Genomic DNA, 16,344 nt, shown 5'->3' with positions numbered 1-16,344 from the left:
AGACTTCAGGAAATTTTGAGATTTAAAAATAACAGTTGTATAATGTGGTATATTATAGCCTGTTAGAATTGGAAGAGGCCTTATAGAGCACCTTGGTCAGGACACACAAAGTGTTAATAAACCAGTTGGAAAGTGATAGCTTCCCTGTGTAAAGAGATATAATAAAAATATAGAATAATTTTGGAAAAGTCCAAAATGTAAACCCAGCCAACTTGAACTGTGTTTTTATATTAATGAAATTCCTCCTATTCAATGAATGGGTTAAAAAATATGATTAGGAGACAAGCAAGATGGCGCAGTAGGTAAAGGATGTGTTTACCGTCTCTCACAACCACATAAAAATTACAACTAATCTACCAAACAACCGTTATTGGGAATCACCTAAAATCAAGCTGAACTGAACCCTTTCAACTAAGGATGTGTAGAAGAAGCCACTTTCAGAGTGGTAGGAAGGTCAGAGAAGCAGAACGGGCAGTCCAACACCCGCATGTGACTGTTTTGGCTGTCGGGGTTCCCCCCCCATCCCCTAAAGGGCGAGAGATCCCAGCCCCGCCCCAGCCCAGGGTTCCAGTGCTGGGGAGAGAAACCTCCATAGTTTCTGGTTGTGAAAAACAGCAGAGATTGTGACTGAGTGAGACTGAATGCAGCTGCACTCACAGGTGCTCCTCTTAAAGGACTGTGTGCAGACTTACCCACCAATGGAATCACTGGCTCTGAGCTCCAGTGATGGGGCAGCAGCTGGAAAGATACCAGGGACATATGGTGGAGAACTGAGTTGTCTGGCTTGAGACGGGGGCTGGAGAGGCGGCTTTCTCTTGGATGGGGGAGCTGGCGGAGGCCATTGTTTCTTAGTTGAGCCCTCCCCCTTCCTGGCCTGTGAACACAGGCAGCTGCCATTTCTGAGTCTCCGCTATTTGTTCGCCACACCTTGGTGATTTGAGACGTGGCCTTGCCCAACTTTTGGGCACACCCAGGCTGCTTTCAGTGGCTTTTTCATACAGACTGCCTGCCTTGGCTCAAGCTGCACTTTCCTAGGGTCTCTCAAAGCGTTGTGGAACCCACACATGTAGCATCTGGCTTGAGCGTGTCCTATACCTCTGGCTGAGCAGTCCTAAGCCGTCACTAGTGGCAGGTGGCTTTGGTTCGCGGCTTGGCCATTCAAGGCACTTCCAAGCACAGTGTGGGTGGCAGTCGTCTGTGGATTTCTTTCTGGCTCCTGCTGGGTGGCCATGGGTGGGGCATGGGCTGTGGCTGAACTTGACCTACAGTGGATCCCCTCCAAGGTAGTGCTGGGGCTGGCGCCCCAGTGTCCTGCTTCAAAATGAGCTGGAACATCACCCAGCCACCTCCAAGTACGACACACCCAAGGGGCGGATTGGGCAGGCACCAGAGTCCTGCTGAGGCAGATCCTGCTCTGTAGAATCAGCCCCTGCACAACAACCTTCTACTATAGTCAAGGCTAATCCTCACAACAAGTGAGTCCAAGGGTCAGCCCCTCACGTTGATATGCAGTTATCAACCAAGGCTCAACTACAAAAGGAGAGCACACACAACCCACACAAGGGACACACCTGGAGTGCATGGCTCAGGTGACCAGAAAGACTGCACCACTGAACCCCACAGCACACCTACTACATAAGACCACTCTACTAAGACTGGAAGACACTGCAGCCCTACCTAATATGTAGAAACAAACATAGGGAAGCAGCCAAAGTGAGGAGACAAAGAAACTTGTCCCAAATAAAGAACAGAACAAAGCTCCAGAAAAAGAACGAAGCAAAATGGAGATAAGCCATCTATCAGGCACAGAGTTCCAAACACTGGTTATAAGGATGCTCAATGATCTCAGGGAGAACTTCAACAGAGAGATAGGAAGCATAAAAATGGAGAGGAAAACCATAAAAAGAACAAGTTAGAAATAAAGGATACAACAACAGAAATGAAGACTATATTACAGGGAATCAACAGTAGATTAGATAAAGCAGAGGAGTCAATCAGTGATGTAGAAGATAAGGTAGTAGAAAACACCCAACCAACAGCAAAAGGAAAAAAGAATCCAAGTAATTGAGGAGAGATTAAGGGGTCAATACCAAGTATACCAACATTCGCATTATAGGGGTATCAGAAGGAGAAGAGAGAGAGCAAGGAGTGGAAAACCTATTTGAAGAAATAATGACAGAAAACTTCCCTAGCCTGGTGAAGAAAATAAATATCCAAGCCCAGGAAGCACATAGAGTCCCAAAGAAGATGAACCCAAAGAGGCTAACACTGAGACACATCATAATTAAAATGCCAAAGTTTAAATACAAAGAGAGAATCTTAAAAGCAGCAAGAGAAAAGCAATTAGTTACCTATAAGGGAGCCCCATATGACTGTCAGCTTATTTCTCAACAGAAACTTTGCAGGCATGAAGGGAGTGGCAGGAAATATTCCAAGTGATGAAAAGCAACAACATACAACCAAGATTGCTCTACCCAGCAAAGCTGTCATTTAGAATTGAAGGACAGCTAAGAACTTCCCAGACAGGAAAAAGCTGAAGGAGTTCATCACCACCAAACCAGTATTACTAGGACTCTTAGAGGGACTTCTTTAAGATGGGAGGGGGGTTAAGGATGGGTGAAAGGGGAAGGGATTGAGAAGTGCAAATTGGTTGTTATACAGTAGTCATGGGGATGTAGGGTATAACATAAAGAATATAGTCAATAATAATGTCATAACTAGATATGGTGCTAGATAGGTATCAGATCTGTCAGGCTGATAGATGGGAATGATATTGGGGAGGGTGAAAAAGATGAAGACATTAAGAAATACAAATTTGTAGTTAATACAGTATGGGGAATATAATCAACAATGTTGTAAAGATCATATAAGGTGCCAGATGGGCACTGGACTTATCACAGGGATCACATCACAGACTGTACAGATGTCTGACCAATGTGCTATACACCTGAAGCTGAAGTAGAATAATATTGAATGTCAACTATAACTAAATATATAGGTATTAAATATATAGGTATAACTAAATATATAGGTATATATAGGTATATATATATATATTCACGGGATGTGGAGTACAACATAGGGAAGATAGTTGATGGTATTGTAGCAGTTATATACGATGTCGAGGGGTAGTGGCTTGCGGGGTGGGTTATCACTTTATGAGGGATTTAAATGTCTATTAACGTTGCTTTGTATACCTGAAACTAATTAAAAAACCCTCTACATGGAATATGAATATATATATACATATATATATGTATATATATATATATAATTTTCTTTATTAATAATGAACTGCAAAAAATATGATTAGTAAATGAATAGTATATTATTTTTATCTTTAATGTGATAGAATTAATAGGCTTTCAACATTAGACATCTAAGGATTTAACAAAATTCGTTTCGTGTTCTTTGTTACACACTATTGAATTTGACTTTAAAAAGCTTTGATTAAAATTGAACTATTAATTTCTAAATCTATGAATTTAATAATGATTTAATCAGCTATTAAAACTAAATTTCCAGTTTAAGCTGCTCAGTGATCATCCTTATTAAAATCCATCAGAGGCTTATCAGATCCAATGGGTCTTTTAGTCATTACTATGAGTTTTTATATCTGCCTTGCTCCAAGCTGGGGAGCTATCATTTTCAAATTGGTGTTATTAGAACTTGCTTTGTGCTTTCTACAATGAAATTTTTTTAAGTCCATCATTTCTTGAGATTTGTTTTTCTGCCACTCAGTAATATTTACTTACAGCTTTAGGAGAGACCATATATTGGAAAGGGAATTGTAGTTCTCATGAGGTTTTACTCAAAGAATATTTTACTCTCTAAAGAACTTGTGATTGAAAATAGTCAAGTGTATATTTTTTCCCTGTACTTTGGAAGCTTGGCTGTTTATATAATAATAATGATTGCTAGTATTAGATAGGATTTTGGAAAGTGCTTTGATTGCTATGCTTTGTGGTAAAGTTAATGTTTCTTGATAATATTTTGCCTCAAATGATCTATTAGGTTTGCTTTAGAAGGACATGTTTCTGATTTTGCAGGAGGCATTTGAAATTAATCGGCTAAAAATATTCTATTCTGAATTTTACTAAAAAATTGTTGATTTCTGTTTTTCACCTGGAATAGGAGTAGTATTTATATATGAGCATTGTTTTTGGTAATATAAAGATCACTTTCTGTCTCTCTTAGTAGCCTTTAAAAATGTATTATTATTACATAGTATTCATCGAATGTGTGTGTTTGTATTTGTGTATTTAAATATTTGTTATATGGCTGGCTATCTAAATTTATAATGTGGGCATAAGCTTTTTGAAATTTATTCTTATATAAATGACTAAGTTTTGAAAATTCAAATCTCATTTTTGACCTGTGAAAAAGTAAAATGGTATTCGTGTGTGTGTGTGTGTGTGTGAGTGAGAGAGAGAGAGAGATCAAGATCCATATATAGACGGGAAGGTAGCATTTACTGAACAATAAACCAATTGTAAAGCTACATGAGAGAGGGTGACATTCCATCATATGAAATAAGTAATTGGGATCATAGAATGCTCACATCCATGGAAGCAACATAGGGAAGTAAGGAGAGAAATAGTAAATAGTTTTATGAATAGATATTAGCTATCATTAATATGATATAGGAAAAGCTGCAGATAGTGATGATTATGAAAGCTAACCAGATCAAATTCAGTTCAGCTGAGCAAGCTCTCCTTGAGTCCTTAAAAATGCACTGAATATGTAACGGTAACTAGGTGGAAGATATGCTAAAAAGGTGAGAGCTGTGGAGCAAAAGTATGTGGTATTTATTATGGGATCTGATGCTCCTGTTGTTACTCAGAATTCCTTCATAATGGCTTAAAATATATTCAAATAAAAAATTAGAAAACTTACTAGAGTTAAGAAAGTTCAGAACTGTCTCAGAATTTATTTTAATATTAATTTCATTAAATACTAATTTCATTAAAAATGACCTTAGTAACTTCTATGGATTTATCGAATTATGGGATTTGTTGAATCAACAATTTAACATTTAACCTAGCCTTATTTTATTTTATTTTTCCTCCCTAAATTTATTCTTTATGTCACCTGGTAAAACATGTTAGTCAAAAATTGGAAACTTAGTATTTTATCTTTGGTTGGCACTTTGTTTGAATATAAAAGTTTTGTTTATTTAGCTGATAGATTTTGTTTTCAATTTACAATTTCCTGCTAATTATAAAGACTATTAATTAAAAGCTTTGGGAAAAAAATTTAAATGTAAGGATGTTGTCACCCAGCAGCCTAACCGTCTGTCCCCTCGTACTTACCCCTAAAGAAAGAAGAATCTGTGAGACTGATCCTTTCAGGGACTTTGCTTCACCTTGTGCTTATACCTTATGTCTCCCTGTTTGGCCCCAAAGGATGGCTGGTTAGTTAATGACGGGTAAGATTCCTCAGGGGAGGAACAACCTAAGCCAGGCATAGTCGCATGGGGGGTCATCAGGAGAACTAACGGGGTTGATAGAAGTGGGCATAGACCCCCACCTTCCCCCGGCTAAGGAGAGCTTCTGCCTCTGTGGCTATATTCCTTCCCACAACCTGCTTGGGAAGTGATTCAATGATGTGATAACATCAGTTCTCCATCTACTCTTATCAGTAAGTTTCAACATAAAGGTTTTGTCCCTGGGGAGGTACATTTAACAATTATTAAGACAACATAAAACTTTCGGCTCCGGCTGTTTGTGGGCAAGGGTGATTGGTTTGAATCAGTTTTCTGGTATGATGTATGAGACTCACAGACCGTGGAAAAAACAATGCTACTTCCTTGTGTGTACATCAATAAAAGCCACACAGTGGCCTGATTTGGGGCTCTCAGTCCTTTGAGGCTGTCCTTTGAGACCCTTTGAGACCCTTGACCCCTACTGCATAAATCTCTTGACTTTAGTTTCTTTCTTAACCCTTCGCCGCCCCTTCTCACTGCCCGTGTTGCGCTGAACGTGACATCAGTACAATTTACATTAAAAAATACTCCAGACACTTCTGCTATATGAAAGAAGAAGAATGGAAGTTTCATTTATAAAACTAAAACAATTTATTAGGAAAAAAATTGTCAACTGTAAAACAAAGTCATTTTTTCTGGTCATTAGCTGGTTCGTAAGTCTAACCATTAAACATAAGTAAAAATTTTATTAGCTATATTATAAGACTGTTAGCCAGATAGCGCTGTAAAAAATTATACTACTATTAATTATAAATGTAATAGCAATTTTCAGATGTAGTTAATTCTTCTTAGGTCTTGTCATTGATCAAACCTCTTCTTCAGTCTTTGAAAAATTTTATACTTGTCAATGTTTCCTGGCTAATTTGACATTAAATTTGATTTTAAACTGTAATGGTGTTGAAATTTTAGCTCATCTTTAGTCAGGTTTGAGCCCTGTACTTGAGAGAATTAGTGTTGAACTAGGAATTTAATTGAACCTTTATATTGAGCTGTCTCCAAGAATGCAATTTGTGTGTTTTTCTACATTTATTTTCTGTAAATTTTTATCCTTTGGTATTGATGGGGTCTTAGCCTCAGTCTGCATGGCATAAGAGAAAGAAAGAACATATGTTTTGGAGACAGATTGATCTGGGTTTTAATCCTAGTCCTATATCATAATTGTGTGACCCCCAAGTGATCTTATTTCTCTGAATGTGTTTGCTCATTTGTAAAATGATTCTAATAATTTCTACTATGCAGGATTTTTGATGAGCATTAGAGGTAATATATGTGTTGAAATAACAGGGTGTGTGTGTGTGTGTGTGTGTGTGTGTGTATGTAACTTGTGAATATAATGCTGGAGTTTCTCTGGAAAGATAATTATATCATAACACTAGGCAAATACGGAATAAGAAGACCTAGAAAAGATTAAACCTAACAAAATTAGGATATTAAAATTTGAGTATGTTGTAGTGAACAAGTTTGGGATTGATGGAGTACGGAGCTTGGTGAACCCTCTAACTAGCAAAGCAAAAATTTAACTGGTGAAAAACTTAGAAAAACATCATGTAAACTCTGGAAATTGTCCTAAGAGCAAAGGAGACAATTTCATTCAAGAAAATTTACTAATCATCAAAATAAAAAAAACCTTTCTGCTTCAAAGAACACCATCGGAAAAATGAAAAGACAAATATAATGGGGGAAAATATTTGCATATCATATAAGGAGTTTTGTCTAGAATACATAAATAACTCTTGTAATTCAACAATAAAAAGACAAAAACCCCATTGAAAAATGCAGAAAAGATATGAACAGAGACTTCTCCAAAGAAAACATAGAAATGGCCAGTAAACCATTTGAAAAGGTGCTCAGTATTGTTAGTCATCAGGAAACTACAAATCAAAACCATAATGGCATATTGTGTCACACACACTAGGATGAATATAATAAAAAAGATAGGTAATAACAATTGTTAGTGAGGGTGTGGAGAAACTGGAATTCTCATATACTGCTGTTGGGAATGTAAAATGGTATCACCACTCTGGAAAACAGTTTGGAAGTTCCTCAAAATGTTAAAATTGGAGTTACCTTATGACCTAGCAATTATACCTAATACCAATTCTTTACAAATTCTTTAAAAAAAAAAACAGAAGAGGAGGTAACGTTTCCCATCTCTTTCTGTTAAGTCAGTATTATTCTGATTAAAACAAACAAAAACAACCCCAAAGATAATTACAAGAAAAGAAAACTCAGACCTTCATCCTTTTTGAATATAGATGCCAAAATCCTCAACAATATACTAGCAAACCAAATCCAGATAGATATAAAAAGGATTTTATACCATGATCAAATGGGATTTATCCCAAGAATGTAAGACTGGTTTAACATCTGAAAATCAGCTGGTGTAATAGACCTTATTAACAGAATGACAAAAACCAAATGATCATTTTAATAGACACAGAAAAACTTTTGATAACATTCAACATCTTTTCATGATGAAAATGCTCAACAAACTAGGAATAGAAAGGAACTTCCTCAACCTGATAAAGAGAATCTCAGAAAAACTTACAGCTCTTATCAAAGTCAATGGCAAAAGGCTAAATGCTTTCTCCCCAAGATAAGGAGCAAAACAAGGATTTATATTTTTACCACATCTAGTCAACATTGTACTGGAGGTTCCAGTCAAGGCAATTAGGCAATTAAAAAAATAAAGGGCATCCATTTTGGAAAAGAAGAAGTAAACTATCTATTTATAGATAAGGTGATCTCGTATATTAAAAATAATAAGGAACACACACACATATTAGACTAATAAATGAGTTTAGCAAGGTTGCAGGATACAAGATCAATACACAAAATCAATTGTATTTCTGTGCACTAGCAATGAACAATCCAAAAATGAAATTAAGGAAACAATTCCATTTATAACATCATCAAAAATAATAAAATACTTAGGAATAATTACAAAAGAAGTGCAAGAATTATATGCTGAAATCTGCAAATCATCACTGAAAGAAATTAAACAAGACCTAAGTAAATGGAAAGACATCCCATGTTCATGGATCATAAGAGTTAATACTGTTACTTGTTAAGATGTCAGTACTCCTCAAATTGATATAGATTCAATACACTATCAAAATCCCAGCTGGCTTTTTGCAGAAATTGAAAACTGAACTTAAAATTCAGATGGTAATGTAAGAAATGTAGAAGAGTCAAAATAATCTTGAGAAAGAAGAGTAAAATTGGAGGAGCAACATTTCCCAATTTTAAAGCTTACTACAAAGCTATAGTGTAGCATTGACTTAATGATAGACATACAGATCAATGGAAAAGAATGGAGAGTATAGAAATAAACCCTTAGAGTTATGTTTTATTGATTTTCAAAACGGGTGCCAAGTTGATTAAATATCAATAGTATTTTTCAACAAATGGTGTTGAGGGAACTTGGTATCCACTTGCTAAATAATGAATTAGACCCTTACACAAAAGTTAAATGGTTTGTAGAATTAAATATAATAGCAAAAACCACATAACTCTTAGGCATTTGTTTCTTAGGTGCCACACTGAAAAAGCACAAGTGGCAAAAAATAGATACTTTGGTCTTCACTAAAATTAAAAACTTTTATGAGTCAAAGGATGCAATAAAGAAAATGAAAATACAACCACAAAAATATAAAATTTTTGCAAGTCAAATGTCTGATAAAAACTTGTATCCAGAATGTATAAATATCTCTTACACCTCAATAATTAAGAGAGAACTCAATTAAAAAATAGGCTAAAGGTTTAATAGACAGTGTTTTAAAGAAGATACATAGATGGTGAATAAGTATGTAAAAAATCGTTCAAAATTAGTAGGGATATGGAAATCAAAACCCTAAGGACGGGCCGGCCTGGTGGCTCAGGCGGTTGGAGCTCCATGCTCCTAACTCCGAAGGCTGCCAGTTCGATTCTCACATGGGCCAGTGGGCTCTCAACCACAAGGTTGCCAGTTCAACTCCTGGAGTCCCGCAAGGGATGGTGGGCTGCGCCCCCTGCAACTAAGACTGAACACGGCACCTTGAGCTGAGTTGCCACTGAGCTCCTGGATGGCTCAGTTGGTTGGAGCGTGGGCTGTCAACCACAAGGTTGCTGGTTCAACTCCCGCAAGGGATGGTGGGCTGGGCTCCCTGCAACTAGCAACGGCAACTGGACCTGGAGCTGAGCTGCACCCTCCACAACTAAGGCTGAAAGGACAACAACTTGATTTGGAAAAAAGGCCTGGAAGTACACACTGTTCCCCAATAAAGTCCTGTTCCCCTTCCCCAATAAAATCTTAAAAAAAAAACACGAAAAACAAAACAAACACAAGGAGATACTTCTTTATACTCATTAGCATGGCCATAATAAAAAAAGTGGACAGCACTAGTTTTGGTGAACATGTAGAGAAATTGAAACCCTCACACATTGCTGGTGGGAATGTAAAATGGTATATAGTCCCTTTAGAAAAACATTTTGCAATTTTTCAAAAAGTTAAACCTAGCTTGCCCATATGACCCAGCAGTTCCTCTCCTAGGTATATACCCAGGAGAAGTGAAAATGTACAACCACACAAAAACCTGTATGTGGATGTTCATCCCAGCATTATTCAGAATAACCAAAAAGTGGAAACAAGCCAAATGTTCATCACCTGATGGTGATTAGATAAATAAAATGTGGCTTATCTATAGGATGTAATATTATTTGGCAATAAAAATTATTGATACATAATATAAAATTGATGAACCTTGAAAACATTATTCTTTGTGAAAGAAGCCGGTTATAAAAGACCACATATTTTATGATTGCATTTATGTGAAGTTCCCAGACCAGGAGAATCTATTGAAATAGAAATAAGAATGGTGATTGCTTAAGGCTTGGGGATGGTGATGGGAGAGTGGAGAGTGACAGCTACTGGATATGGCATATCTTTTATTGGGGACAATGTTCTAAATTTAGATTGTGGTTATGTGTGGGGACAGAGTCCCAAAGAGCATTTTCCGGGCTCTCGGCCTCACGTGGAAAGGTGCTAGCTTGGGTAGCAGATGGCCATCAGCTGTAACTAGTTGGCCATCAGCTGTTACCGGTTAGCCATTAGCCGCTAATATAACTGCCGTGGCTACGCTAGGGTTGTTGGTTGGTTTTCAGAGAAGTGGTTGGCAGATTGCGGCTAGCAAGTGTGGTTAGCAAGCACAGATGGCAGATTGTGGATCATGTGGATCCTACTTTCTGTGTCTCGCCCGGCCGCCAGTGAGACTGGGGTGCAGGAAGACCCCTCGTTGGGGTACTGGTGGATGTTTGGATTTGTGTCTCAACGAGCCGCCATCGAGAATATAGTGGTATGACTCCCCTATGTATGGCTCTGTTGTTGTTCCTTTTTGGCCTCACCATATCCTGCGTTCTTGTGCGGAGAGAGGGAGCTGAGTCCCTGAATGACATTGTGGTTGCCCAACTTTTTGAATATGCTAAAAACATTGAATTGTACACTTCAATTAGGTGAGTTGTATGTTATGTGAATTATAATTATACCTAAGTAAAATTAAAAAAAAATATAAAGCTACCATAATTAAGAGTATGGTACTGACAAAATAGAAAAATCAATGAAACAGAACAGAGTTCAAAATGTAGCTATGAATATCCATGGGAATTTAGTATATGGTAAATTTGGTATGTGAATAGGACTCCTTTGTGTCTCTCTCTACACACAACACTACTCACACAAAACACATCTAGTCATCGAGTATGTGGGGATTTCCCCACATCAAGCAATTATGTCACACCAGCTAGATGTCCTACAATTTAACTCACCGCTGACTCTGTCTACTTGGAGATAGCGTCAGATTCTACAGGTTAAGAGTTCAGTCCCACAAGACTGCCTGCTCCCCTTTAGATACCAATCACAAGTCCAGGTAGTTTGTTATCTGTGCTTCTGACCAACAGGCTATAAATTGGAAGTTCCTACGACCACCAGCTCAGGTTAAATTAATTTTCTAGAGCAGTTCACAGAATGCAGTTTATTTACTAGATTCCTGATTTTTTCTTTTAAATTAAAATTTATTGGGGTGACAATGGTCAACAAAACTAGGTAGGTTTCAAATGTACAATTCTATGCTACATCATCTGTGTACTGCATTGTGTGTTCACCACCCAGAGTCAGTTCTTCTATCACCATACATTTGACTCCATTTACCCTCATCTATCATCCCTCGACCCCCTTACTCTCTGGTAACCACTAAACTATTGTCTATGTCTATGACTTTTTGTTTCTTTGTCTTGTTCCTTTGTTGCTTTCAGTTTTATATCCCACGTATCAGTGAAGTCATATGGTTCTTGACTTTTTTTCTCTGACCTGTTTCACTTAGCATAATAATCTCAAGATCCATCCATGTTGTCACAAATGGCAGTATTTCGTCTTTTCTTATGGCAGAGTAGTATTCCATTGTGATACATATGCCACATCTTCATTGTCCAATCATCTGTTGAAGGGACACATTGGTTGTTTCCATGTCTTGGCCACTGTAAACAATGCTTTGATGAACATTGGAATATATGTATATATATGATATATTTAATTATAGTTGAGATTCAGTATTATTCTACATCAGCTTCAGGTGTTCAGTACAGTGGTCAGGCATGTATACAATCTATGAAGTGATACCCCTGATAAGTCCAGTATCCATCTGGCACACTATATAATCTTTACAACATTATTGATTATAGTCTCCATACTGTATTTCACATCCCTGTGACTATTTTGTGATTACCGATTTGTACTTTCTCATCCCTTCAACTTCTCCTCTGTACCCCAACCCTCCCTCAAATATCTTAATAAAATTTAAAAAAATGGATAATAGGTACACATGATACAAGATTTCAAAGATACAAAAGGTTGTACAAATGAAATCTCTCTTTTCCCAACCCTTGGCCACCCAGATTCTCTTCCCTGGGGCAGCCCTAGTTACTACTTTCCTGTAATTCTGTGTAGAGATTGTCTCTACATTTACAAATATGTGCGCCATGTGTGCAGATGTGCATACACACACACACACACACACACATTTTACAGGAATGGTAGCATATTAAACATGCTGTTCTCCCCCCTTTCCCCCCCATACTAACTTGTTTACTACTATAACATTACAAAGCATGTTACTAATGGTATGCTAATAGAGAAAACTTCAAGTCTGTTTTTGTTATGTTTTTATTTGTTTCTTTTTGCATCTCAACTCAGAGGACTTTCATTTAGACCATTGATCATTGATTTTATAATGGAACACTCCTTTCCCACCCCCTCTTTTGTTTGTAACTCAACAGTATTGCTTAGAGATTGCTTTGTATTAGTACCTATGTGAAGAAGAGCTTCCTTCTTCTATTTTAAGTTTGTGTGGATGAATCGTGATTGATTTAACAGTCTTCTGTTGATAGTCTGTACTATAATTTAACTATTTAACTCTTATTTCAGATACTTGGTATTGTCTAAGTGCTGGGGACACACTGGTGAGACAAAACAAATTCTCTGAGCTAGACATTAATAAAAGAAATTCAAATAAATGTAGAATCATATTTGTGATAAGTGCTGAGAAGAATCTAATAGAGGAAATTGATATAGTTTGGGTAGTGAAGTGATAACTGAACTGATATCTAATGAAAGAATTATTAGTTTTACATATTTTGATGATGTCATTTTATCCTGTAATATCTATTCTCCCATTTCTTCTGTATCTATAAGCACTATTTCACTAGTGCCTCTGTTTGATCAGCTTTTAAACATGCTTAAGTTTCTCATGTATTAAACTAAACAACAAAAAACCTCTTTTCCAACCTACATTCCTTTCCTACTACTGCCCTTTATCTCTGCTTAGTGCTGTCTAAACTTCCTGTTTCCATGACATTTCTCTTACTCAGTTAAGACAGAAAAAAGTCAGGGTTCCTTCTCTTCAACCTGTTCCAATCTGGGTTATAACAGATTCCATCAAGGTCACCAGTGACTTTCATGCACAGTGAACACTTTTTAGTGTCCATTTTGTCTGACTGTTCCACGACATTGCAGGTAACTGACAACTCTGTCTTTGAAATGTTCTCTTATCTTGGTTTTCAATGCACTATACTATTATTATTATTATTATTATTATTATTATTGTTTTCCTTTTAAAAAATCTTTGCTGGCTTTTTCTTTTTGTTAAGTTCTGGAGTTTTTTAAGGCTTTGTCCTAGGCTCTCTTTTTTAATTTTTTAAATTTTTTATTTTATTTATTTATTTATTTATGTATTTATCTTAGGCTCTCATTTCTTTAAGTGATAGCTGTAGATGATTCCTATCTTGACCTATGCTTGACCTTTCTTCTGAGATTTCCATCATTATGTCCAGATGCCTCCCACATTTTTCTACTTGTTCATTATTAGTTTAAATATATTTATTTAGGACCTGTTATTTGCCAGGCATTGTGCTGGTGCTGGGAGTATCAAATGTATCTCCAATGCAATATGATCAAAATAGAATTCATGACTCCTGCTTCCTGCCAAAAACAAACAAGTAAACAAACAACAGAAATAGCCAAAATAAGACCTGTTCCACCTCCATTGTTCTCACTCAACTATAGAAATTGGCCCAGTTCTTCTAGCCTGAAACTTTGGGCTAGACTCCTCCTTTTATCTGAGCACTACCCCAGCCGTGTCCAGTCCAGTCCAGTCTAATCCAGTCAACATCATCTAACCCAATACAAGATTACCAAGGTCTGTCCATCCCACCTCTGACTAAGTATCTTTCCAGAGTATGTAGCCTCCACCCCTTTTTCACTGCTAAGACCCTAGCCTAAGCTACCATCACCTCTTGAGTAGACTGCGGTGTGTCCTTCTAATTGGACTTACTGCAGTCACTTTAGACCACCATCTGGCAATTTGCCACATGACTGCCAGCATTATCTTTTACAGTGTTCTGCAATTCCTCTGTGTCTCAGTTTTAGTATCTGTAAAATTGGGATAATAATTGCCCTTCCCTTATAGGGTTGTTGTGAGAAAAAAAAGAATTACTGTGTATAAAGTACTTAGAATAGTGTCAGGGGCTAAGGCCTGGGTAAATTGTTATTGAGACCTTATACAATGTTACATTAAGCCCAGTAAAAGCTATGATTAAGACAGAAAGAGCTTTATTAATAATAGACTTGAATGGAGTAATTACTAGCTCGTTTATACTTACGTGTGCTATATATGTTCACACAAAACGTCTGCAGCTCTTGTGTGTGACCTTATTATGTGTCATTTTTTCCTTATGTAAAAGGCAAAGAAGCACCAGGCCTTTCTCGTAGAGACATGTGAAAATAACATGAAAGAATTGGAATCGATCTTGGACAGCTTTACTGTGTCGGGCCAGTGGACATCAGGTTAGTTGAAGGTATAAAATGACAGATGCATCTGTCAGTGTTCCAAAGTCACTACATTTTGGGAATTCTGCAGATGCCTCTTATAGTCCCTCATCTCAACATGTTTTGATTTGATGACATGATAAGAGCAGTCCGCACAGCAGTCAGTTGGCCTAGCTAGCTGAGAAAAGGTGATGGAATGTGGACCTGCTGTTGTCCTCCCAGAACTTGATTTACAAGTGTCGGGGTCTGTATGATTGGACAGACAAGGGCTCACTTGCTGTGTTCTGAATCCAACTGAGAAAAAAGTCCTTACAGTATACCTGCAAGGGGAGCAGATGTTTCGATCAAACTGAGCCAAATTCTGAGGCAACCTTCAGCAACTTAAAGGTCATGCATTCAAAAGGTTATGTAGGACACAGGCTGTAACATTGCATATTCTACACTGTTGCTTTCTAAGCTGGCTTTCTTCTTCATTTCTCGTTCCCGTTCCCGTTATATATTCTCTCCAGATAAAAATGCTTAGGTAAAATGTTTTGGTTTTAGTATTAGCACACTTAATATGATAAAGATCTACAACAATTGTATATTAGGTAGTTAAATTTTGGGAACTAGCAAAAGCATTAGTTGGCTATGAATACTGTCTATGATTTTTGCTTCCTTAATGTTTTGTGCTTATGCCATGTGTGTGCTACGGTAGCTTTGACGGAAATACTTTTACTTTTCTACTTCAGTTTTCTTTTGCCATACTGTCAGCCTTGAATAATTTGTTATTTTCTAACTCAATTATATTATTTAAAAAGCATGTAAAATTAAATTCCTTCCACTTTAAAATTGAGCCCCAGGACTCTGTATTATAAAAGAATCAAACAGATATTTGGCACATGAATTCTTTAGGAAACTCTCAAGTTCAGGAAAGTTTGTTGTCCTAGAAAAAGCAGAAGAATATAATCAAGGTCCATTTTTCCTGATGGACCTGCAGATTTCTATTGGTGACTATTAGAAATTTAGTGTGCTTTGCTATTACCTATTTTTTGGATCTTTTCTCCTTCATATGTTTTAGCAGTAATTTAATGAAATTAATGTGTAACTTTCTTTGTTTTTATTTAAACTTTTTCCAAAAAATTGGTGTTTCATGGTTTGTTACTGTGGAAAAAAATCAAGGTATAGAAAAAGTGACATAAAATGTGGATATCAAGTTTTCAAATACATTTGATAAAGCTTTGGAGGATAAAACTTTCTTTTGCAATGGTACTGTTCTATTATTGAGTTGTATCTTGTTAAATGGTGTTAGGATCTTTAAAAATTGTTAAATTATTATAATATCATATTTTATGCCTCAGTGTTATTTAAAATATTTTTTCAGAGTTGAATTAGAAAAACTAAGAATAATGAGTTCATGTCTCTCTTGAGTTTTAAAATGAAATCATTGATAACAAAGCAACTCACAAGGTATTACTAAGGCTACAGAAAAAGAATTGTCTTCTGGTAAAGTTTTTATTTTTAT

The 16,344-nt window shown here is 36.7% G+C and overlaps 1 protein-coding gene across 1 annotated transcript in view; it reads left to right on the top strand.

The window, feature by feature from the left end:
• CCDC171 (coiled-coil domain containing 171) overlaps positions 1–16,344 on the top strand; it is a 267,732-nt gene that overhangs the window by 63,949 nt on the left and 187,439 nt on the right. The window contains exon 11 of the mRNA XM_033124173.1: positions 14,756–14,858. Coding sequence (XP_032980064.1) covers positions 14,756–14,858 — 103 coding nt within the window. The remainder of the gene's footprint in view (positions 1–14,755; positions 14,859–16,344) is intronic.

The sequence above is a fragment of the Rhinolophus ferrumequinum genome, chromosome 12, assembly GCF_004115265.2.
Source record: "Rhinolophus ferrumequinum isolate MPI-CBG mRhiFer1 chromosome 12, mRhiFer1_v1.p, whole genome shotgun sequence".
Classification (NCBI taxonomy): domain Eukaryota; kingdom Metazoa; phylum Chordata; class Mammalia; order Chiroptera; family Rhinolophidae; genus Rhinolophus; species Rhinolophus ferrumequinum.
The sequence above is the reverse complement of the archived record's forward strand: the minus strand, read 5'-3'. Positions and strand labels throughout refer to the sequence as shown.